This window comes from Panthera tigris, chromosome A2, assembly GCF_018350195.1.
Source record: "Panthera tigris isolate Pti1 chromosome A2, P.tigris_Pti1_mat1.1, whole genome shotgun sequence".
NCBI classification, from domain to species: Eukaryota; Metazoa; Chordata; class Mammalia; order Carnivora; family Felidae; genus Panthera; species Panthera tigris.
The window spans coordinates 93720593-93745921 of NC_056661.1; the positions used below are offsets into that span (position 1 = coordinate 93720593).

Consider the following 25329-nt stretch of genomic DNA (forward strand, 5'->3'; position numbering starts at 1 on the left):
TCTTGGGGTCCACCTTCCACCTCCTAGCCACAGGATTGGTACTGAGCCTGCAGCCCCAATAAATAATCAGAGCACTTAATATTTATACCAAAACATAACCAACACTCCAATATCAGTACCCATGGTGGCATTTAGACTTAAATGTTACCACATCTCACCACATCCCCTTTCTTCAGTCCTCTGGGTTCCTGAAAACTGCTAATCAAGAACTAGGGGGTCATTGTTGTGTTATCTCTGTGTTCCCCAAGGCAGCAAACATCTTCCTCAGAGAAACCACAGAGCCTCAGAAACCCATTAGCTTTTCCAAAACATGCATCCAGTTTACATTAAACCCTTTGCTCTGTTTGAAACATCAAGATGCAGGTTAATTTCACAGCTTACCCCAGAATAGTAGGTAGGGACTTGCTTTACCTTTATATAACAGAAATTGCCATTAGGTTGGTTTTCTTAGAATAAAGACACAGTCAGCCTCAAAGGTAAATTCAGTTCTCTTCCTTTAGAAAAACTGAACAGCTGGAAGCTTTGAAATGAGTGTTTTTGTACTTCTGCTCATCAAGGTTTTTTTTTTTTTTGTTTTTTTTTTAAGAAACTCTCAGGTCTGGGCACACCTCTTTCTCTGCTTAAATTAAGTCTTTGAGAGGCAGAGAGGGTGCCATCCAGAATCAGAGAAACCTGGTGTTGTAGTTGGGCTCTAAGCTGGTTTAATACATCTGAGTCCTCTAGTTTGTAGTCTGGGATCCTAGTAAGCAAAGGCAAATTGATTCCCTGTCCACATGTGCTTTAGACAGACCGAGTTTTGTTTAATTACTGCATTTTACAGAAGCCTTGGGGTTATGTCAGCATGCAGAAGGGGTGCAGAGTGGTGTTAAGGAAAGGGACAATTGTAAGAAATGAATCTCACTCATAGAGAACTTATAGATGGAGACATAAACAGAAAGATAAAAAGTTGAATAAAATAGTTTTATATACTTACTGCCAAGTGAGATGAATGGAGAACAACATGTCCTATAAAAATTTAGAGGATAGATTGATTAATTTGTGAGGTTTTATTTATCTAAATTTTAAATATATTAAAGTTTGAGAAATCATACAGTTTGTTAGAGAAGTATATCCATCACTTATTACGAACCAGTAGGTTGTATTTCAATAGCTTTATGATATGATATCTCTTTGTATTTGTATTTAATACAGACTTGAGCATTCTTAAGGAATTAAAGAATCTTATGTATGTTTTGGGTTTACTTCTTAATAACAACCAAAAACAGGATCATGAACTTTTATGTGATTCACTGTTACATTATCGTTTTATTTTTTATCTTTTTAAATGTTTATTTTTGAGAGAGAGTGAGAGAGAGAGAGAATGCATGCATGCGAGTGGGGGAGGGGCAGAGAGAGAGAGGCAGTGAGAAAATCTCAAGCAGGCTCCACACCCTCAGCTCAGAGTCTGACATGGGGCTTGAACTCCTGAAATGTGAGATCATGACTTGAGCTGAAACCAAGAGCAGGATGCGTCACTGACTGAACCACCCAGCCGCCCCACTCACATTATGTTTTTAAACATTTTAAAATCTAGGGACAGGTTTTCTATTGAGATCTGACAAAAAGTCTCAAGGTATAAAACAGGTAAAATAAGAGGTACTCTGGATCAGATGGGTTGGTTCTTTCTCCCTGTTGGTCAGGATGATATACACATGCCACCTGCTATAGGAACAGTGTCTCAGGGGTTTGTGGATAGGTGTCTGTTCCCACCATACATGTCAGTCCAACAACAGACTCACTGTGGGCCAGACACTATGCCAGGAGCTGGTGACAGAAAGGTAAATGACCCATGGTCCTACCTTCAAGAAGACTGCAGCCTGATGTGGGGCAGATGGGATGTGACATGGAAATGAATGACTTGGGAAGTCCATGCAAGCTCAGGGCTTCAGTCAGTCAGAGAAGAGGAAGGCTCATTACCATTACCTGGACCAGGGAGGGGAGGGCAAGTCAGGGAAGCTGCTGGAGGACTTGGCCAGAGTATAGTTTTGAAGGACGTGTAGGAGTTCATTAGCTGAGTTTGGTATTCCAAGATAGGAGACCATGTGGTTCAAAGAAACTGATGTGAAAGCAGATAATTATAGGTAATTTGGCTAGAACATAAAAAGGAAGCAATGGGAAGAAGCAAGACTGGAGTAACAGCAAGGAGATTCTTTGGATTTTGGACATACAGGATAAAGCCCAGAGAATCCATTAAGCTCTTTAGCAGAGAAGTGATGGATCAGATGGTGTTTTAGTTAATGGTGACAGCCAGTATGTTTTGAGTGTTACTATGGACCAAGTGCACTATGAAGCATTTTCCATGCATTTCTCATTTAATTCACACAAACACCCTGAATCAGGTATGGTCGTTGTATCAGGGATCCTAGAGGGGAACAAAGGGCAGCTCAATTGGGGTGATGGAGGAGAGTCTGATGCAGGCACTATTTATGAAACTGTGGGCAGGGTAAAAGATGCAAAACCCCTGTAGGCTAGCGATAGTGTGGAGCCTTTACCACTACTCCCCTGAGGGATTAAGAGAGAAAATGATTCTGGAACCCAATGAGCAAGAGCAGCAGCTTTTCAAGGGAGAACTTAGCCATTGCCATTTACCTGTCAAGTTGGGAAGGAACCAGGGAGCAGGGGGTGGTAAGGGGGAGTACAGATAGACACACCAATCTTGCTGTTTTCCTTCCCTCTGGTCCTCTGATCTTTGGTCAGTGGGCTTCCCACTGGTCAAACCCAGTTTGAGGTCAGGGGGCCAAGGATTCTGTAATTCCAGGCCCATTAAGATCAGCCTCTGGGAAGCGTAGAAGGTGGAGGTAGGGGAGAAAGCATCAGGAGAGTTAAATGGAGGATATCCAGCAGAGTTACTACATGGATTTCACAGAGGAAACAGGTGAAACTCAGCTAGGCTAAGCCACTTACCCCAAATCAGATAGCTTGTACATGGTGATCCCACCTGACCACACAGAGGAAGCTCTTACACACTGCAAGGAAATGTCTCTTCCTCAGACTAGGGAAAAGGAATAGGAAGGGCAAACGTGCTGGCTGCATGACCAGTTAGGAGCTCTTCCACAGATTCAAGGCCCAGAAGGGCAAGTTTAAGGAACTAAAGTGGCAGTCAGTGTCAGTGAGGACAGAAAGAAGAGGATGGATTTGATGCAGTGGAGGTCAAATGGACAGAACTGTGAACCTCCCTGTCCTTCTCATAAAAAGTGATAATAATGGGCCACCTGAGTGGCTCAATCGGTTAAGCATCTGATTCTTGATTTTGACTCAGGTCATGATCTCACCAGGTGAGGTTGAGCCCTGTGTCAGGCTCCACACCCAGCTTAAGATTCTCTCTCTCCCTTATCCCTCTACCTCTGCCCTTCCCCTGCTTTCTCTCTCTCTCTCTCTCTCTCTCTCTCTCTCTCTCTCTCTCTCTCTCTCTGTCTCTCTCTCTGTCTCTCTCTCTCTCTCAAAAAAAGATAATATTATAGAAGGTACAGCCTGTCTTAGATCCTTTCCAGCATGAAAGCTCCATGACTCATCTCTGCAGTGATTGTGAAACATACTTATTTCATGGAATTAATGTATCTTTGAAAATATTCCCCAAATGCTCCATATACCTTCTTATAGAGATTTGAAGTTTATTTATTTACTGTATTAGTGACACCCAACTCCAATTACATGGCAACTAAGAATGTCACCAGGTATCACAAAACATGTTTTAAAATCATCAAAATAAAGTCAAAGTGTGCATGTCTTTTAGTAGACGTTTTCTTCTAATTATGTCTGGAATCCTGTATTGAGTATAGTATGGAGACCCCAAAGTATAACTCGACCTCTGCTCAAATAATATAAAGAGAAAAGAAAAAAAACTAAAAGCACAGGAGAAAATAGTTCACAAAAATTGGGTAGCAACCATAAAATAAAAAATATATATTCAGTATGACCCAAACCTTTTTTCCCTTCATTTGGCTCAATAATTGCCTCATTAATTTGAACTGATTCATTTGGACACTTATTGTTGTAAACACATAAAAACCTCTCAGTTAAAAAAATCCACATCAGTAAGGATACTTCAGAAGAGCTTTTTCTTGTTTCATTACATATCCTACAGACTAGCTTTAACAACATCCACATCCACCTTTTAAAAAAATTTTTAGCTATTTCTCTCTAAGTTACCACCGTCTCTGGCTAACTGCTCCATTTCTGGGGCTACTGCTTTCTGCCACTTTCCACTTTAAAGCAGACAAACAAAGCAGCACGTGAGAGCTGCTCTCATTCCAGAAGTTAGAATAAAAATTCCAGCAATCAGAACCTAACTGAAGGTTTCTGAGCATTTCTCCAAAGTACTTTCTTTTCAAAGGTCTCTTTTCCTGGAGGGCCCATGGTGTGATTGTTGTCTGAGGCTCCCTACACAACACTGGTCATTTTCTCTCATTTACTCATATTTTTGGAACCTCCTTCCAGTAAAACCAGCTTGTGTTTTCTCCTCACTTCTCTTTCCTGTCCTCACCCTGTTGCTGTTCCTCTCCCAGCAGGCTGACCTTCCACCACTCTGGACTTGGGAGTCACTCAGTCTATGCCACTCCATCTAGATGTATCCCAGGAAAATCTGAGAACATTTGTTCCCAGGTCCCCAGTCTTCCTGAGGATGCAGTGGCACTGCCTGTATTCACATCCTAGCATGGCCACTTATTACTGTGTGACCTGGGGTAAATTGGTTTCCTTTCTGTTAAGTTAGGATATTAATAATCATGCTTCCTTCTAAGTTGTTGCAGTGCGTAAATGAGATCGTGTATCTAAAAACCTAACAGATTGTAACTTCTCATTAAATTCTCATCAGGTTTGCCTCTTTATTATAAGCACCAGCATATTCACTGATCACTGATTTTTTTTCATATTTTAGTATTATCCTTAGTAAAATCAGGTAAAAATACTGCATTACCCCACCGCTGACTTTTAAAAAAATTTTAGGTGTTTTAGGAAAGAAATGGGAATGATTTTCTTATAGGCCTTCCAGAGGAACACTCACTCTAAATCTTATTCCCCTTAAAAGCTAAAAATTAATGAGAGCTTATGTTGTCATTTCAAATGCTATGTATGTATGATAATGTCATCTTTACATATTGCCTTCTTTCCATTTAAGCACAAAGGATACGTCTGGCATAAAATCATAATTATTTTTACCTAATTTGACCTCGTTATAGTTGTGATTATTTAACAATCTTTCTTTAACACATACCACTGCATACTCATATAATATTTGGGGTATATATTAATACATATTTATAACCACATGGCCTAAAAATTCTGAGTACTATGTCTTGATTTAAAACTGATATTCTTATGATGAACTTAGTGTGTTTTTCCTCTAATTTATTGGGAAAGAAAATCAGCATGGATACAGAAATTCATGTAAATTGCCAAATTAGTCCGATTATGAAATTCATTTTCTATATTGTGTTGTCATCTAGCATTGGAATAACTATGAGTCTCACTAAGAGAAGCAGAAACTAGAACGTGGAATGTAAGGCACTGAGCTGTGAGAGTGATGATCCACTGTACGGAAAATGACTTTGCATTCTCTGTTAATGCAGATGTGATGGAAGAGGATCACTGAGGTGGAATTATTTACTTGGACGCCTTTTAAAGAACTTGAACTTATATGATCTTCACACATTTAATGAACAAGGTTTTTAGTAATATTTCCTTAGGATCACTGAGTTTTAGTACTTGAATGGGCTCAAAGTTGCTTTGCTCTCACCCATGGGTCAACAAACTTTCTTAAAGTACCAGATATAGCCTATGGGTCATAATCTCTGCCAAATACTCAGCTATGGTGTTGAGCACAAAAACAGCAACAGATAACATTGAATGAATGGGTATACCTGTGTTCTGGCAAAATTTATTTACAAAGACAGGTGGCCGACTCACGGGTGCTTGAGAAATCTGATCTCAGCCCCCTTATTTTACACATAACATAGCAAGAAAGCTTAAGTCACTTAATCAGTGAGACACAACTAAGTAGTTAGTGTCAGGACCACTATAAGGCACTTTGTTTTTTCATTTTGCAAGTCTTCCAGTATGCAGGCTAATGCTCAGACAACAATAGCATATTTCTCATATGGTAGTCAGCCAAAGGATTCTGACTAATTGGTCTTACCATCATCACATCTGTTGGTTTCATATAAAGCAGAATTGCCCAGAGAAGTATATTGTTTTTATCTTCTATATAAAATAGAAAACAAAATTCTCCTATATATGAAATTTAATTATTTGAATAATTTTTCTTGTTTAGAATGTCTGTATTAAAATGTTATGATCATTTTTGTTATTTAAAATGAAAGGTAGCTTTGGATAGTATCTCCATTTTAACAACATTTGTTCTTCCAATCCATGAGCATGGGATGTTTTTCCATTTATTTGTGTCTACTTCAAGTCTGTTCATAAGCTTTCTATAGTTTTCAGCATATAGATACTACCCAAAGCAATCTACACATTCCATGCAATCCCTATCAAAATAACACCAGCATTCTTCACAGAGGTAGAACAAACAATCCTAAAATTTGTATGGAACCAGAAAAGACCCCAATTAGCTGAAGTATTATTGAAAAGGAAACCAAAACTGGAGGCATCATAATTCCAGACTTCAAGCTATTATTACAAAGCTGTAATCATTAAGACAGTATGGTACTGGCACAAAAACAGATACATAAATCAATGGAATAGAATAGAGAACCCAGAAATGGATCCACAAGTATATGGCCAACTAATCTTCAACAAACAGTAAAGAGTAACCAATGGAAAAAAAGACAGTTTCTGTAGCAAATGGTGCTGGGAAAACTGGACAGCGACATGCAGAAGAATGAACCTGGACCACTTTCTTACACCATACATAAAAACAAATCCAAAATGGATGAAAGAGCCAAATGTGAGATAGGAAACCACCAAAATTCTACAGGAGAAAACAGGCAGCAACCTGTGACCTCGGTCACAGAAACTTCTTACTAGACATTTCTCTGGAGGCAAGAAAAACAAAAGCAAAAATGAACTATTGGGACCTCATCAAGATAAAAAGCTTCTGCACAATGAAGGAAACAACAAAACTAAATGAGAACAGGTATTTGCAAATGACATATCTGATAAAAGATTAGTACCCGAAATCTGTAAAGAACTTACCAAATTCAATGAAGAAATGGGCTAAAGACATAGACACTTTTTCTTTTTCTTTTTTTTTTTTTTAACATTTATTTATTATTGAGAGACAGAGAGAGACAGAGTACGAGCAGGGGAGGGGCAGAGAGAGAGGGAGACACAGAATCTGAAGCAGTCTCCGGGCTCTGAACTGACAGTACAGAGCCCCATGGTGGGGCTCAAACTCACACTGTGAGATCATGACCTGAGCCGAAGTTGGACGCTTAACCAACTGAGCCACCCAGGTGCCCCTAAATAGACACTTTTTCAAAGAAGACATCCAGATGGCTAACAGACGTATGAAAAGATGGTCAACATCACTCATCATCAGGGAAATACAAATAAAAACCACCATGAGATACCACCTCACGCCTGTCAGAATGGCTAAAATTAACAACTTCGGCAACAACAGATGTTGTCGAAGATGCAGAGAAAGGCGAACCCTTTTGCACTGTTGGTGGGAATGAAAACTGATATAGCCACTCTGGAAAACGGTATGGAGGTTCTTCAAAAAATTAAAAATAAAACTACCCTATGACCCAGAAATTGCCCTAGTAGGTATTTACCCAAAGGATACAAAAATGCTATTTTGAAGGGGCACATACACCCCAGTGTTTATGGTAGCACTGTCAACAATAGCCAAATTATGGAAAGAGCTCAAATGTCCATCGACTGATGAATGGATAAAGAAGATGTGGTATATATATGCAATGGAATACTACTGGGTGATCAAAAGAGTGAAATCTTGCTATTTTCAACAGTGTGGGTGGAACTAGTGTATTATGCTAAGCGAAATCAGAGAAAGACATACGATTTCACTCATATGTGGAATTTAAGAAACACAACAGATGAACTTAGGGAAAGCGAAGGAAAAATGAGATAAAAACAGACAGGAAAACAAACCATAAGAGACTCTTAAATACAAAGAATAAACTGAGGTTGCTGGAGGGGAGATGGGTAGGGAGATGGGTTAAATGGGTAATGGGCATTAAAGAGGGCACTCTTAGGGATTAGCACTAGATGTCATATGTAAGAGATGAATCACTGGGTTCTACTGCTGAAACCAAGGCTACATTATATGTTAACTAACTTAAATTTAAATAAAAATAAAAAAATAAAAGGGAAGATAAAAAATCTATGCCCTTTAGGATAGGTAGTAATTAGGCATAATTTATTAGCTTTAAAAAATCAAAGATAATTAAATAAAATCAGAGTAAAATAAAATATTGCATTAACCAGTTAAAATGGCTTTTGAACTTTATTTTATTAGAATTTATTTTCAAAGATTACTCCTATTCAGTTGAAAAACTCTAACAAATGCCAATCAAAACATTCTTAACGGATTTTTGGAATCCTGCAAAGACTAGCTTCTGTTAAAATAGAAATCTGGACAAAAAAGAAAACAAAGATGTTTCATCAAAGGAAAGAAAAGGATATTATAATTGTATCCCAAAACTTTTTTTCCACTTTAAGTAATACCAGGTGATATTAAATGTATGAAAATAACCTCAAATACCCACATTTCGTGCTTCCTATGATGGCAAAAATGGGCAAGGGGATTGGAGAATGTCCAACTTTCATAGTGCTTATGGGGAAAGATTGGACATTGAAATCTTTTATTAAGTTTCAAACTGAAGAGTATTCCAAACAAATTATAACTTTCAATTAATTAATTTCAACAAATGTAGATTTTTTTTATTGTTTAGAAAGTATTTTGAAATTGATAACTGTTTGCCATGGACAGACTTTCGGTTAGTGTAACAATCCAGCAAAAGATGAGGGGGACCTAAGAAGGAGGAAGAAGAAAAGGGAAATTATAAAGTAAAATCCATTGAGTTCTGTAATTTTGTAAATGGAAGGAGCCTACAATGAAACAAGCCTTCTGGCTTTGTTGAATAATGGATGGTGATGTTTGGTGGTAAATTCTGGAACATTGGAGGAGATAACATTGGTGGGAGAATTGGAGACAGGAAAAATATTTGTGATACCTACATAAGATCTAAGTGGGCTTTTTAATATAAAAATATAAAATTTTAGGGGAATATTGATGCTAGAGATATTTATTTGGGATCATTAGCATATAGACAGTAACTGAAGCCATGAGAATAACTCAGATCACCCAGGAAAACTTACCAGGTGCAGAGGGAAGAGGTTAAAGCCAGAACTCTGGAGAACACCAGAAGAAAATACTTCTTATTTTGTTTTGTATGATGGTTGTTTATTGGTACATTCTAAGAGCAGCAGTAAAGAACTTTCAAACTGCTTTAGCACATCATAAGGTATTAATATAAATCCTCTAGGAGGGAGGGGACTCCATTAAAAATTTATATGAGAAAAGAAGTTTCTGACCAGTTCCCAGGACTGTGGAATGGAAAAAAATACATAAAAGCCTTTCTCTGCCCTTACTCTATGGACTGGAATAGAGAAGTCTTTCCCTTTCCAGACTAACTGCCAGATGGTAAAAAGTACCCAAGGATTTCATGTCTGTTTGGAATCAAATTGTGAAGAAAAGAGCTGCTGTCCTAGAAATACTGATTTTGTGATTAAGAGCAAGACACTCTTTCTGATTATTTTGTTTGGGAAATGAGATATGTTGAGAGAGGGGTTTGGAGTTGCTCTGATATAAAAACAAAACTACTGACAAGCACATGTCCTCTGGGAAATGGTGGAAGCTATGCTTTTATATCGTGTTTCAGTTGGTTTTTGCAAGTCCATGTAGCTTTTGCCATTCTAAATAATTAGAAAGAAACAAGTCATTGTTGCCAGTTATTTCTCAATTCCTTGGTCAAAGAGTTGAGCAGAGACATGGGAATTGCCATCCTTGTACCCCTATGCTAGGTTTAGCAATTTTATTCATAGAATTAGAGGTTACTCAATCCCTGCCCAATTAAACTGTCTGCACAAGGGACTCACTGGAATTTGTACATGGAACATGAAATCTAATGTATATCTGTGTACAGCTAAAAGAATTTTTTGACTCATTTTTGGAACATGAAGCAGTGAAATGCATTTATTCTTGGACTCATGGCATATTCCCTGCACATGACTGTAGGGACTTGTAGTTGGGTCATGTTGAGTGCCTGTACAATATCTTTATACCTATGCCTAGTAAGGAATTGCATAGCCCCAGATCTGAAACCTGTGGACAAATGTGAGCTGGAGGTAAAATCTTGTGAGAAATCGCCTCTGGATGATGTTAAAACATGGCACTAGCCACGGTTACCTGCATACACTTGGGAAATGACTGGTTTGACTCTATAACCCTAGCCAAAACCAGCAGTTAAGGGCATATAGGGAAAGATCCTAGATGGAGACCAAGACACTCCTGTTAACTTTTCTCTATCCAAAAAGTCAAATGAGTAAATTTAAAAGAGGGGTGGCCAACAGTGTCCACTGCAGATAAGGCCTGATGAGTGTCTATTGATTGATGCTGAACAACTGGTCTGTTTGGCACAAATGTTGGAAGCATTGTCACATGATTTATTCTGTGTCCGTCCCAGAGGAGAGAACCAGGTTCAAGGTGGCAGCAGATGTTGGATAACCATAGAGATATGTAGAGGAATTCTTTCATTGGGTAAGACATTAACTGTAAAGCTTCACTCTTCTGGAAATCTCAGATGCTTCTGTGCTAGGTAGTATCAAGGTTGCCCAACTTTGGATAATTGGCAATAGGACTTAAATATCAGGATTTTTTTTTTTTTTTTTTGCTCTGTCCTAGGGTTTTTCTTTAGTTAGAAATGGTAACCTCTTAAAGTGGGATATGATGAATTGTTATGTAAGCCATTTTAGATGTCCCCTTTCTTATGCACATGCTCCGTCAAAGTGGCAGTGTGCAAATAACCTGTACCCATCTGTTTAGCATTTCACTTTGCTTTTTGACTCTTTAATTCAAACTAAACATTAATATAAGAAGTTTTGATAATAACCCATGAACTTCATCCTTTTTAAAAGGTAGTGTAGCTCTCTTCCTGTAGTGTAACCATAGCAACTGACAAGGAACAGAGAAAGAGAGCTTTCACACATGCTGTGCTAATTAATCCTGTCCTACAGTTTTCCTTCAACTGGAGGATGCGGTTTAATAAATTCTGCATGAGTAAGCGTGTTTTGATGCATGACTGTAAATACATAGCAATATCTTTACCAAAAATATGGATTAACAATGTAGTTATATTCCTACTTCAGGGTATACTTTTTTTTTGATTCATTGTTTTAATAATTTGCTCCCTCCCTGAAAAACTTCGGGATTTACTAATCTTTTTAACTGAACAGACATATTTTCAGGGTTGAAGCCTTTTGTTTATCAATATACAGGACCATTTCCACAAGAAAATGTCTTAATTGACTATATCAAAGTAAGAGGATAGAAAAGTTTTTCTCAAGCGATACAGAAGAGTGTTTCTTAAAAATATAGTAACATTCTTCAATATGACACATTAACATGCAAACCATTTTGAGAAACTATCTTAATACATTAAATAGCTAGATACTGCAAATTCATTTTCACTCTTGATTTGAGAAGTTACATGACCCATATGAATGGTGTTTGCGTAGTCCTTGACCTAATAAACATGGGAAGGAGGACAATAATGGAAACAAAGAATTTTTTTCTTTTTATATTTTTCAGATGTATTTAACCAGTTTTACAAACTTACATTCAGAGTGAACATAATGGACCTAAAATCGCATAATTATTTAGATTTATACTATTTCTAGCTTATTTTGAGGTTTTTATTCTCTCTTTGAAATGGGAAATACCACAATTTTCTATAACCAGCCTGGTCTTTTGAGCTGTCAAAGAAAATCTCAGATTTTTTTCATTCTCCTATCCCTCTAGCCTAGCTTTCTGTCAGCAGGGCCTCAGAAAAACCAAGGGAATCCAGCCTGAATGTTTTTGGCATCCCATTTCACTTGACAAGAGCATATGGAACGAGTCAGAACCTATTTCAGGACTTGTACTTCTTTGGTCTGTGTATAGAAACATGCTAATTTGAGGAATTAAATCTTCTGATGGGATTATTAAATTCTGGAAACACTTTACCATTCTGATTGTCCTATCTATTGTTCAGTTTTACCTGAATTGAGATAGGATCAAACTTTGCAGAGAAAAGAAGTAGAGGTTATTATGGAAATCTGTTATTAAAAATAGTTGTTCCACTCATGTATAGAAAAGTTGGAGAACATATATAAATATGTGTGTGTTAGTTTGTACATGTTGATATGGAATACTTATAAACTTGAAACAATTTATAATATACTATTGTTTTATTATAAAACCTGTGTTAGAGAAAAAATTGAGTTACTCTAACCATAGTTGAATTAATTAGAAATTTCTCATCAGCTGTCCTCTTAATTTTAACATTTTCATATAATACAGTTAAGGGACTATCAAGTATTTAATAAACAGGAAAAAAATTATGTCCCTAAGTACTACTTAAAAATTTAAATTGTCAGAACATTAAAATAAATGTTATGGTACATTTATTGTAAAAATGGTACATGTGCTTTGAGCCTCACAGTGATAAATAATACTTTTCACTTGTCATTAATGAGCATACCCAGATAGAAAGCTGAATTTTTTTCTTTTAAAAAGAACATTTATAGATTTTGTGATTTTTAAAAGAAATTATATATTTATTGTAGGAAACTTGGGGAAAAAATTGAGAAGAGTGTATTAAGTGAAGAACGAAACTGAGTGATCCCATTTTCCAGAGCTAGCCACTGAAGACATTCAAATATTTTCTGCCATTCTTTTTTTTTAATGCTGAAGTCTTTATGGTTATGAGGTCAAACTGCACATAATCTAGCACAACATATTACTATGACCATTTTCTCCATTTTTAAATTCTTAGGAAACATTTTTATTTATTATAATATACCTCGTCATCCCATTGTTTCATATTTAAGTATTCCTTTATAATTATTTATTTAGGTGGTTTTCAGATGATCTTCCTAAATAAATGTTTCCCACAGAGCATTTAACAGAACACTGAAAGAAAAAGAAGCTTTGGAAAAACCCTTTGAGAAAAGCATCATATTCTCTTCTTTCAGATTCACAATACACATTAGAATAATTAAGAACACTGAGAAGTAGTACAGTATGAAGACCTGTTTTAACTTTTAACTTGTTAAACCGTCTTTTCCCAAAATGATTTGACCTTGGAATATTTTTCTGTAGCACTTACTTATAACTCTCAGAACTAGAATTCTATAGAACATTCTTTGGAAAGTCAAAGAGATTTCTAAGCTTCTGTGTAATATCTAATCATTTATGAATTATTTGTTTACTCTTCTAGGATTTTATCAGATGTATGATGCTTCAGTAGGAAAACAATTGATCTATCAGTTATTAGCATTATTTGAAACAGGTAGAACACAATATACCTTCCCCAGCCTTTCTAGTAACCTTGACATGGCATTTGTGATTCTGTATTACAGTGTCATGTTTGACCTTTTAAAACTGTGAACATTCAAATTTAAATTCCCTTGTTCTATTAATGCCTATCAACTTCTTTATGTTTCCTGTATTCCGCAGGTCTTGCAAGAGCAAAATCTGTCCCTAGCCACACATACTCCAATGAAGTGGTTACCTTGTGGTACAGACCTCCAGATGTCCTCCTGGGCTCAACAGAATATTCCACCTGCCTTGACATGTGGTGAGAAATGGAAGATTTGCTCTAGCTAATCTATCTGTAATGCCTGGTCTGGGTCATGCCCAGACAAACATTCTAATAGTTTGAATGAAGATTAATGGTGCAGCAGTGTTTGCCTGTGTGTGGCAGTATTGCTGGATTTTTTTTTTTAAAGCATGATTGAGAATATTCTTTAATCAGAGGCTCCCTTGCAGATGGTGTCTGGTAATGGTTCTTGAGGGACAAGGGGCAGAAGTATTTTTCTGTCAGTACAATGGTTTTTCTCTCTAAGGGTCTCAATTTGTAGCTCTGTTTTATAACAAGGAGGTATATATCTCTAAACAGTAGTATGGGTTGGAAGTAGTAGGAAACATGTTTAAGTTCAACAACAAAGCTCAAATTAAGTGGTCCGAAAATTTTGGTGTAGGCACTAAATTTGGTGCAGTACACTCTAGAAAGCTGGGTACAAATAACCCAAATGATATAAAACAATTACTTTTTGAAAATATCACAATAAGTTTAATTTCAACAGAGTCTCGGTTTCACACAATGGTTTAGCAAAACTTAAAAACCTGTTTAGGAAGCCCAAAGATTAATAAGTTTTAATGGATAATTATTATTAATTATAAAGTATAATGAGCTCCCAATCCAGTGTGATCTAAATCAAATAATCAAATAAGGGAATATTCTCTTTTTTTAAGTTTATTTATTTATTTTGAGAGAGCGAGCATGAGCAGGGGAGGGGCAGAGAGAGAGAGAGAGAGAGAGAATCCCAAATAGGTTCTGTGCTTGAGAGCACAGGGCTTGATCCCATGAACTGTGAGATCTTGACCTGAGCTGAAACCAAGAGTTGGATGCTTAACCAACTGAGCCATCCAGGCATCCTGGGAATAATCTTATTTTTAGTACTCAGGAAAGGCTTCTTAGTGACTTGAAAATGTCCTCTATTAGTAGAAAAATCTCTTTTCTAGACTCACAATTGTGTTCAAAGTAAAACAACTCACATAACACTTGTGCTATTTTATCCTAGGAATCATCTTCCATGAATGATTATGCCCCCATATGCAGAATTCAGCTACATGTCCTTATAATGTTTATGACCTCGATAAAACTTCCCCATGTGTTATTTATCTTCCTGCCATGTACTTACTTCATTGTTCTTCTCTCAGTAATCTTGGCTTTCAGTAAATTAGGCTGTAATGAGGGGCCTGGCTTCTTTCCTGATGTTTTTGATCCAAACATTTTACAGTGAGAAAACAATCAAGTTCCTTGTGATGTAGGGCACAATGTAGATTTTCTTAATTTAGGTTCCAGCAACCACCACCCCCCTGCCCAAGAATAGGATTTCAGGATCTGTGAAACCACTGAAAATATATGCAACATTTTACGTACACATGAATATATTTATTTTTATGGGGTGTAGATCTGTAGCTTTCAATAGAGCTATAAAAGAATCTGGATCATCAAACAGGCTAAAATCTAGTGTCATAAATTTTGTGATGCCTTATAATAAATCTAATACCATTGTAATGCATATTCCAAAACCCAGAGAACAAAGGTGACCATCTATTATTAAGGAGCTGAGCTAATTCATTTTTTCATCACAGTTTTCTTTGTTTGTTTGTTTACACAATTACTTTTTTCCCCCAAGGCTAGTCAGGGGCTTGGGCAAAATACATATTTTGATCATTAGTGGTAATGGAGGAAAAGGTTGGAAATAAAGGTCAGTTACTACATCAGGATATCAGTTACTAACTTTCTCATTCCCTTCCTCCTTCTTGCCTCACCGTTGGGAGTTGGATATATAAATTATTTTATATAATAATTAATTATATATTAGTTAATATTCTCGAGTTACGGACTATTTTTCTCTTTTTCAAGTATGAAAATTCTAGGTTGTCTTTCAGTGAGGTCAGTTAAGGACTCTACTAATAGAACATAATTTGGAAATATTTGTGGCTTGGGGCCAGTCTTGTCTTAGTGCTTGGCAGTTCAGTTAAGACTCTACCCTCATAATCGGAAGAAGCTGTTTTTTATACACTAGTGGCTAATTTTTTCCAAACCTTTAAGAGTGCTCTTTAACGTACAAAGAACCACATGGATTATGACTTGCTGATATTTCTGTTTCGGATATGTAGTATTTGATTTCCAGCCTGTGCCCCAACCTGGGGCACCCACCTTTTTTTTCTTTCACATCTGTCTGTGTGTGCGTGTGTTCATCCTCTTGAAGAAGGCTTGGGTGCTTTCTATTAATTTGCTTTACACAGAGACATAATGAAGCATAAGAGGAAGACTATTATTTAAGTGGAAGGGGGGAAAACTGATACAAAGTAGAAGACCCCAAATGCCCTTTTGTCTACATGCCAAGATTATTCATTGCCAAAACCAAATAGTAAATGTGTTGTATTTGAGCAGTTCTCATGCTTAATGGCTTTTCATTTTCAAGCCCTAAAATCTGAGTTATGTCTATGCTATGCCTGTCATTCTCACTCTGATTTCATTCCAAGCCGTTTTCTAAAAGCCATTTTGTTATTATCCTCTAAGTCCAATAAAGTGTATATGTTTTTCCAGTTAGAGAGAAGTTCACAGGGCACTGATTTTTGCATAATCAATGACATCAATACTGGGTATTCACAGAACTGGAAATGGGACTGTAATTGAGTCATGGCTCAGCTGCACCAAGGAGAAGTGCAAATATGAATGCATGAACAATAGCGGGGAGGCAGGTGGTAGTGGGTTCAGGCGATTTTTACAGTTCATTTACCATCCTGGGGCAGTAGGGTAGTAACTAAAAACTAACGATCCCTACACAGTGTTACATTTTCCAGTTTTCTGTTTAAATAGCCGCAGGCAGTAAAAATATTAATGAAGACACATACGCATTAACATTGGCAGCAAGTGACGGAAAACCAGAGCTCACCATGTTGATTTACTGCACTGGGTCTCCAGCACCGTGGCAAGGTATAAACATACTGTGCGATTCCAGAACACAGCAGGAGACACAGGTTTTGATACCTTTGTCTCCCTCCATGAAAGAGGATTTAGGCAGAGGAATCAAATTGGACATTGTCTCGTGTATAACTTCTCTTAATTCTTGGATTTTGTCACTCTTTGAAAGTCAAGGCATAGGAATTCATCTTTAAGCTTCTAAACCAAAAGGCTTACAGACTACTGAGAACCACATTATGAGAAATGCAGATGTGAAAAGCAGCTTATCTGCGTAGTTCCTCCCCTGTCAGGGAGTTCTGCTCTAGCCGTGGAGGTCATTGCTCTGCATAAGCTTTCTGTTTCTTTAGAGAAGCTCATAAATATGTTTAGAGCGGCCTTTGTTTTCTAAAGTGGAAGGTCACTTGGGATTACTTATAAGGGATTAATTTTTAACAGAAGGTGACTAATGTAGCTAAGAAGTAATAGTATCTCAGCCACATCATAGTGCTTCTGGGGCCACAATATGTAGTGGCCCTACCTTGTGGAATCAGTGACAGCCCTCCCCAACATGATGTGTGAAGAAGGAGAGCCTGCCATTCTCTTCCCGTCATCATCTTTTTAAAAGCTAATTAACATATTAACTATGCTTGTCAAAATGTGGGGCAAATCATTTATAAATAAGCCTGTCAAATGTAATGAGATTGCATATTAAATCACCCTTTTCTCCATTACATCTCTGATTTAAGATTAAAATTAATTTATTTAACATTGTAGCAGCTGGGTGGTTAGAAAAAAACTCCCATACCAGTCTTGATATATAGAAAAATGTCTGCTTCCAAATTGATTTTGCATATATCTGAAAAGAAATTGCCTATTTATTGAATATTATAAGGCCATTTAGCTTTGCTTTTTATTAAATAAGTCTAATCACCATACATATTGGCAACATACAGAGTTCTGTCGTTCTTAACGATCACTCTTGAACCAAGGAAATTTATGTTATAAAATAAGATTTCCTGGGACTCAGGTTTGTTTACCAGTGTTTTATGAGAGAGAATCATAAATGAATTCTACTATCACCCCCACCCTGAAAATAAATTTGTTCTATATGAGGTCCTGCCTTGAGTAACTGAGTGATAGTAGTAATAATAATTGAGTCTTAATAGTAATAATAATAGTACAAATAATAAATACTTTTATTGGACACAAACTGTTTTCTAAGTTTCTCTTATGCATTTTGATTACTAATCTACTGCAGCGTGACACAGTAGAAGGCAAAAAAAACACAGAGGGACTAAATAAGATAGTAGAGGTCTTTTAATTAGTAAGTAGAGACAACATGCAAACTTAGGGCTAACTCACTGCAAAGCCTTTTCTTTTTACAACATATTGCATTATCTCTTAAGGTGATTTATAAGAAATTGGTTTTTATTTCACTAGTAAAGTGATTCTAAAACTCAATACATTCAATTCCATTTTTATAATTTAGGTTACGCTCTGAGTCATTTTGGATCCTTTACATGCTTCAAATAAAGTAGGTGGCTTTCACTCGCACTCAGCAGGCTTGTGGACTGCCTTTCTCCCCTCATGTCAGTGTTCTGTATTATGCCGTTTTATTCAAGGAGGAATTTCTTTGAAATAAACTTACAACGTGATTCATTGGATTGAATACATTTTCATGAGACCAATATCTGTGCTGGCATGTATTTTCCCAACTCTTAACCATTACTCATTTACCACTTCTGCTAAAATGAATGACTCCATTTCAAAAAGAATGGTAGTAAGAATGAGAATTGCACTTCAGGAGTTACATAAAGTCATCTATCTGTCAACATTATTTACACACTTTCTTATTAATCAGTTCATGAGACCAAGGAGGATTCAAATTAATCACTGTCAAAAGTAACAACTCTTTAAGAGCTCTTGAGAACTGTTGAAATAATACATGATCCAAGTGACTCGTTGGCTTAGCCTCTGACAATGCAATAGAACATAACAAAAGAACAGGGTATCATCAGGAATCTGGGTGGTTGAAAGCTGAACTTAAGGGACAGCCATGGTTTCTGAGCCCATTTCTACTACTGAAGTCCCCTAAAATTAGAAAGACCATGTAGAATATCATCCTTACCAGGATATCTTTGAAAGTTAATAGTTATTCTGCTAGGGCAGTGGGTATAAAACAGAGATTTAACTGGGACATCTGGCCATCTTTCTCATAAAGCACTAGAGCAATAATTGGCCAAATACTAGTTGTCAGAAGAGCCTTAATGCATTTGAGTGCTTAATTCAGACCCAAGGACCACTGGCTACAAACTCAAGATGCCTAGCAGAAAACTTCTATTACATTGCTTAATAATGAATCATCTCCAAAAGTACAATTCTCTTAGATTATTATGGCATTATAGAGTGGTTACCAAAGTGTTAAATTTAGCTATGGTTTTGGAGTGCAGAAGGAGTCCGTTCTATTTTTTTCTATCGAAAGCTTAGCATGGTTATGATTTTTACATCCCATATTGTTCATCAATGTGTGTTTGTGAGAGAAACAGTGTATGTGTATTTTTAATGGATATGTTTGGTCATTTATTAGTGATAATTTAGCTAAATACTAACATATAAAATGAGGCATTATATGTAGTCTTCACTACTAAATATTTTTAAAACAAATTAAAATTTCTCTGTTTCTATCAAAGTTGGCGCAGTAAATGGCTACCTACAAACTGATTTTTGGATGAGTTTTGAATAGCCAATCACAATGACTACATTTCACAATATTAAGAAAGCCCTGCATATATTCAACTGCCTCATTAGTTTTTGAGAATTGCAAGAGGTGATTGAATGTGAAATTCTTTAGGAAATATAAGACTCCACAAATGCTGAGAATAGTTTCCTTGTCAGCTCTTAGTATGTTAATCAGCTAACCCAAATATATTGCATTTCTATTGAAGTATAGCATTCAACGGCTACAGGGTATATTGGAGAAATGGAGGATTCTATATTTGGTTTTAGGGAGATTAACATACTGTCTGTGTCTAGAGAATTAGAAAGAAATTTTGACCTATGATGTTCTCATCTTACTTTCGTGTGTGTGTGTGTGTGTGTGTGTGTGTGTGTGTGTGTTTAATTTGGAAATATATAAATTAAGTCCTCCAAATTTAAAGAAAATTGGCTATACACTAGCACCTTTTATGTTTTGATTTGTGTTTTTATTCATGTAGAAATCAGAAATCATTTCTGTAATCATGTAACTAGCAGTGGTTTGCTGTGTTAAGGAGAGGCAAAGTTGTACTAGAAAACACATTAAAAGCCTAAATTAGGTTCTGTCTCTGCCACTCCTTACATGTGATTTTTGTTGACTAAATCCCTTAACTATCCTTCAGTTTCCAAATCAAAAAACTATTTCAGGTATAACTAATAAGCACCACAACAGTAATAATAGCAAAAACAGTAATCTTCTGCCTTACCCATACTTAACCCTCTTATTTCCCAGAGGCAAGTGCTTTCAACTCTTTTCATATCTACCTCCATATGTCTTTAAAAATATTTCAGTTTTATATTTATATTGCTATTTATTGATTTATTATTTTAGATATTAACTACTAAGTAGGTGTTATGGTAGATGAGGATTTAATTTTCTTTCATCACCATTACCCCTCTCCAGCTTCACCTTATGCTCCCAATAAAGAATCTGTATCATATTTTGACATATTAATATGTAAATATTATTCATGGTAAGTCAAGTAGCATTCATGATGATGTATTCTTCTTGTGTAACCTTTTGTTTTGCTTGGACTTTATAATTGTCTGTGATTTCTACAAACTTCGTTGTCTTTGTTATTATTATTCATTATTTATAGGTGTAAAATATTTGTCAATTACGTATGAAAAAAATTTTCAAAATGCTCAATCACATCATCAAATCTATTAATCCCATTTAATTTTCTTGACACCTCCCTCCCTCAGCTTCATTAAAACATTCCTCTCAGCTCTCTGATTCCTTGCTTTAGCAGAGCTGAATATCTGTCACGTTGTGACTTCCATATGATCCTCTACTATTATCATAGGTCCCAAGATAGTCATTTGTTTCTCTCCAAATCTGTGCTCTGTCCATTTGTGCCAGGCCCTATGTCCTGGACAGCTAATCCCTAACTTATCCTCCAAGCTGCCTTGGCTACTGGTTTCCAGCTTGGTTCAGGTAATGGACAGGGAGAAATAGACTGAATATTCTTCCTTAATTCTTTTCTTTAGTCCATATTTCTGGAAATGACTGACTATAACTTCTGTGGGTATGCCCTTCTTCCATGATTCTAGTTGTTAATAGCTTCCAGTAATACTTGGCCTTCTTAATTCTAGGGAGAATAATGGCTGTTAGCTCTAAAGCAGGTAATGGCTTCCTGCTGTTGCTAGCCTCTTAGTGTTTCACTATGTCTTATTGGTTCCCTTACACCTCTGTAAGTAATCACTTCATTAAGGTCTGTTCTGGGTTAGATTCATTTTCCTTCTGGACCTTTACTGGTTCCAGATCCCATATTTCCTGGACTCCATGTCTTCCTTCTTTAGTACTCAGAAAGAATGCATTAGAGATATAATTTTCAAATTCTAAGTTTTCTGAAAATGTCTTTATTCCACTCTCACATATGATTAATTTTAAACTTTGGCTGGATATATAATTAGTTTTTTCCACCCTCAGAATTTTGAAAGCATTGCTTAATTTCTTTAGCACTTCTACTATTGTTACTGAGAATCTGATTCTATTCTTTCTCGCAGTCATTTGTATGCCCCCTCATACTTTTTCTCTAGAAAATATTAGACTTTTCTCTCTACTCCTGATATACTGAAATTTCATGATTTTGTGCTTTGGTTGTTTTTTTCAACTGGAGCTGGGTAGATTTCTTCAATATAAAGACATACATATATTAGTTTTTAGAAAATCTCTTAATTTTTTAAAATTTATTTCCTTCCATATTCTTTGTCTTCACTTTTTGGAAAATTTATCATAGTTTGGTATTGAAGCTCCTAGCTTAATCCAAAATTTTTAAAAATATTTTTTTATTTAATAACTTTTAAAAAATATTTATTGTTGGGAGAGCACAAGTCAGTGGGCGGTGGGGAGGCACAGAGAGAGGGACAGTGGGTCCAAAGCTGGCTCCTCACTGACAAGCTGACAGCAGTGAACCTGATTTGGGGCTTGAACTCACAAACTTCAAGATCATGACCTGAGCTGAAGTCAGATGCTCAACAGACTGAGTCACTCAGGTGCCCCTTGCTTTACAACTTTTTATCTTCTAAACCTTCTGTTTTTTCTGAAAATTTTCAGTTACCATATATGTAAGCACCCACTTCCTTTTTCTCTGGTTTCTATTAGAAGCTCTCCTCAAATACAGCATTGGGGGAGGAGGGAATCCTGGCCTGTCCATTTACTTTCATAAATGAGGTACTACAAATCTGTATACCTAGGCAGCACCAGCTGACCGATCAGTTTATTACATATCATTGAGTCAAAAAGCTAAACTTTTCATTGGGAGATCCCCAAATGTCAATGTCTGAAATCCTAGCCTTTGTTCTTCCTCAGATGCTGATTCCTGGCATCTGGCATCCTCAAGGCAAGACAGGAGAGGGGAGCTAATGGTTACAGAGACCAGTATACATGTTTTTCACTTAGTTTCCCTCTTTTCAGCTCTGTGCCTCACTCTAATCTCTTTTATTCTCAATTTGAGGCCTTCTGGATTTAATTTCTCCAGAGAAAAAACACCCAGATGGTCAGAGAAGATCTGTGGGTCAATTTCTTTGCATAAACTTCCAGTTCTCCACTCTACTTCCAGCTGTAGACTCATTTCACGCTTTCTAGAACCTGTATCTCCAAGTCCTGAGTTGTCCTGAGTAAATAGTCTGCCTATAACTTGAAGTAGTAACTGCCTATGGTCAACTTAGATTTGCCACATCTTCATCCACATCTTCTAAAAAAAAAGTTTTTTCTCATCCACTTGTGCTTCTTCATCTATTTACTTTATCCTTCTTTAAAATGTATTCCTTAACTGACACTTTGGTCACTTTGGTGAAGAAGGTCTGCGCACATTTTACCACATGTTCTGCTGTTGTTGATAATTTAATATTTGTGGCTTTAACTATGGACAGTTGACTCCTAAGGTCCTTGCTCTGTAGAATTTTGTGATTTTGCTTGGACACAGATTTGAGTTGTAGGTGCTAATGGGTAGCAGCCAATCAAACAGCATAGTGCAGGCAGCAGCCTCTTGACTGCCGGTATCTTAGTGTGGCAGTGGAAATTTGTCACCTTTACCATCTAACTGTTAGTGAATCATGACAGCTTTATTTATGAAAACAAACTTAAAAAGAAATCCCTACGGCTTTTGATGAGCTAGTGATGAAAGGGAATAGAACGTGAAGTGATAGTTGTTAACAAGATGAAAATTTTACATGAACTTAAAGAATTGACTGCAGAAAGCAGTCCTTTGGATCAATGGTCTGTGTGAATCCAACATAAACTTGCTATTAAAACAAGCAAAAGCAATTAGTGAAACTCTTCCAACAAATGTTTCATTCAGTATAAAGTTTCTGATCCAATGAAGGTGAAAGGGTAGACTGTTAACTTATGTGTACAGGAAGGACATGATTGAATGGAAATCTAATTGGAGGAAAACTAGGAGCTTGTATAAATATCATTGTGTGACTGTGGTTAGTAAAGGGATTGGAATGTCTACTTGATACTGTTCATTGAAGGATGGAAGTAGAGACTTCTATACTGTTATGACATTTGTGAATTAATTCCTCAGGATACTACACTATCTGGAGTGTTCTTTAATTTACTGGTATATTGCCATATGAATTAATACAACTTAATTGTACCAGTGGCTTTCTTGATTTTAGATACTATATTGTATAATTGAGAAATCTTGATGTTTGTAATTTTTTTTCTTCAGTTTTGGTCTTCAAATGTAGTGTCCTTAGATTCGTATTGGTAAAAGATGTCATTTATGGATAGAAAGAAATAATACAATAATTGGAAAAGAATTAAAGTCAAACTTAACTATGAGTGGCCAAAAACAGCCTGCCAAATTCCATTTAAAAAATAAACAAAACTTAATCATAGTCTGTGACAGGCACTTCATTTTTTTTTCATACTCCAAATGCTTTATGGTGTTGTTGGCATGCTTATAATACTGAAAAACAACCAGACCCAGGTCCAGCAACCATGGCCCAATGCTGGGATGGGGGGCAGGGAGGTAGACTTAGTATTAAGACATGAAGGGCTGAGGCCATACATCTGGTAGTCCTGTCCTCTGAGGCCTGTCAGAGGCCAAAAGGAGAGCAGCTAGATCTCAAGTTCTCTCCTCCTACTCCCTCCCCTTCTTTTCAGGTTTCCCTCGGGTGTCTTAAGGGCCCTCTATCCCTGCTAAAAACTCAGCCTATACAGAACACTTCTAGGTGCCTCTCCTATCCGCTTCCCTGCTCTAGTCTCTAGGTGCCCCGGCTTCATTCCTTCTGGCTCTAACCAAAGTAGGAATAGAAGGGAGAGGACTGGACTGGGGGTCTGGCAGGCTGTGCATCAGGGCCTGGAGACACAGACAGGAGGCCGGGAGGTGGTGAATAGTCCCTTCCCCCCAACATGAGATGCGTGAGGTCTTCGGCTGGAGAGGTTGCTGCACGTACCTTCAGATAGGCCCATAGCTGAAGCATGATGTTACTAAAAACAGAATCTGAGGGGCGCCTGGGTGGCTCAGTTGGTTGAGCATCTGACTTCTGCTCAGGGCATGATCTTGTGGTTCATGGGTTCAAGCACCATGTTGGGCTCAGTGCTGACAGCTCAGAGCCTGGCGCCTGCTTCGGATTCTGTGTCTCCCTGTCTCTCTGCCCCTCCCCGGCTCATGCTCTGTCTCTCTCTCAAAAATTAAAATAAAAAAAACATTTAAAACAAAAACCAGAATCTGAGTAGCTCCCTATTTTCTTATACACATGTGAGTTGTTCATCCTTTGCTATGACATTTTATATTTCTCTGTATTTCCATAGACAGTAGATTCTAAGAATGGGATGTTCGCATAATTGCATTTTCTGTAGAGCTTGGCAAGGCTTTTCTATTCTTTCTCATTGATAATTCAGTGGTCTTTTTCCTTGATTACTAGCTTTTACCATGTTTGCTTCTGAAAACAGTATATATTCAGAGCCTAACATAAACTCAACAAATTTTAAAACTTTATTATGTTAACTCTATAAATTTTCATCTATTTGTCGTTTAATCCTAACATGTTTAATTTAGAAACTGTTTCAGAGATTTAGCAACCCAGTAAAATCAATTCATAATTTTGTTGTGTTGTTATTTTATGGCCATTTTAACTCCTTGTGCCCTCTCCCCCAAATCTGAGGGTCCTTGGTTATGTTGCCCACATTAGGTGGTTGGTGGTGGCACAGGGAAAAAACAACAAAAACAAAAAAAGCCTCTGGGGTCCTAGGGCAGCATCCTTCCCACAAAGATCTCCCTTGCACAGGATGGGGTCTCTTTGTTCATTCATTTATTCATTCAACAAAACCTTACAGAATGTCCAGAGTTTCAAGAGT

General features: G+C 36.9%; 1 protein-coding gene across 4 annotated transcripts in view; it reads left to right on the plus strand.

The window, feature by feature from the left end:
- CDK14 (cyclin dependent kinase 14) overlaps window positions 1-25329 on the plus strand; it is a 600313-nt gene that overhangs the window by 323345 nt on the left and 251639 nt on the right. For all 4 annotated transcript variants that reach the window (XR_006211062.1, XM_042966088.1, XM_042966101.1 and 1 more), the window contains exon 9: window positions 13736-13856. Coding sequence is in view for 3 of the 4 variants with exons in the window: in XM_042966088.1 (XP_042822022.1) it covers window positions 13736-13856 (121 nt within the window). In the remaining variant the exon portion in view is untranslated. The remainder of the gene's footprint in view (window positions 1-13735; window positions 13857-25329) is intronic.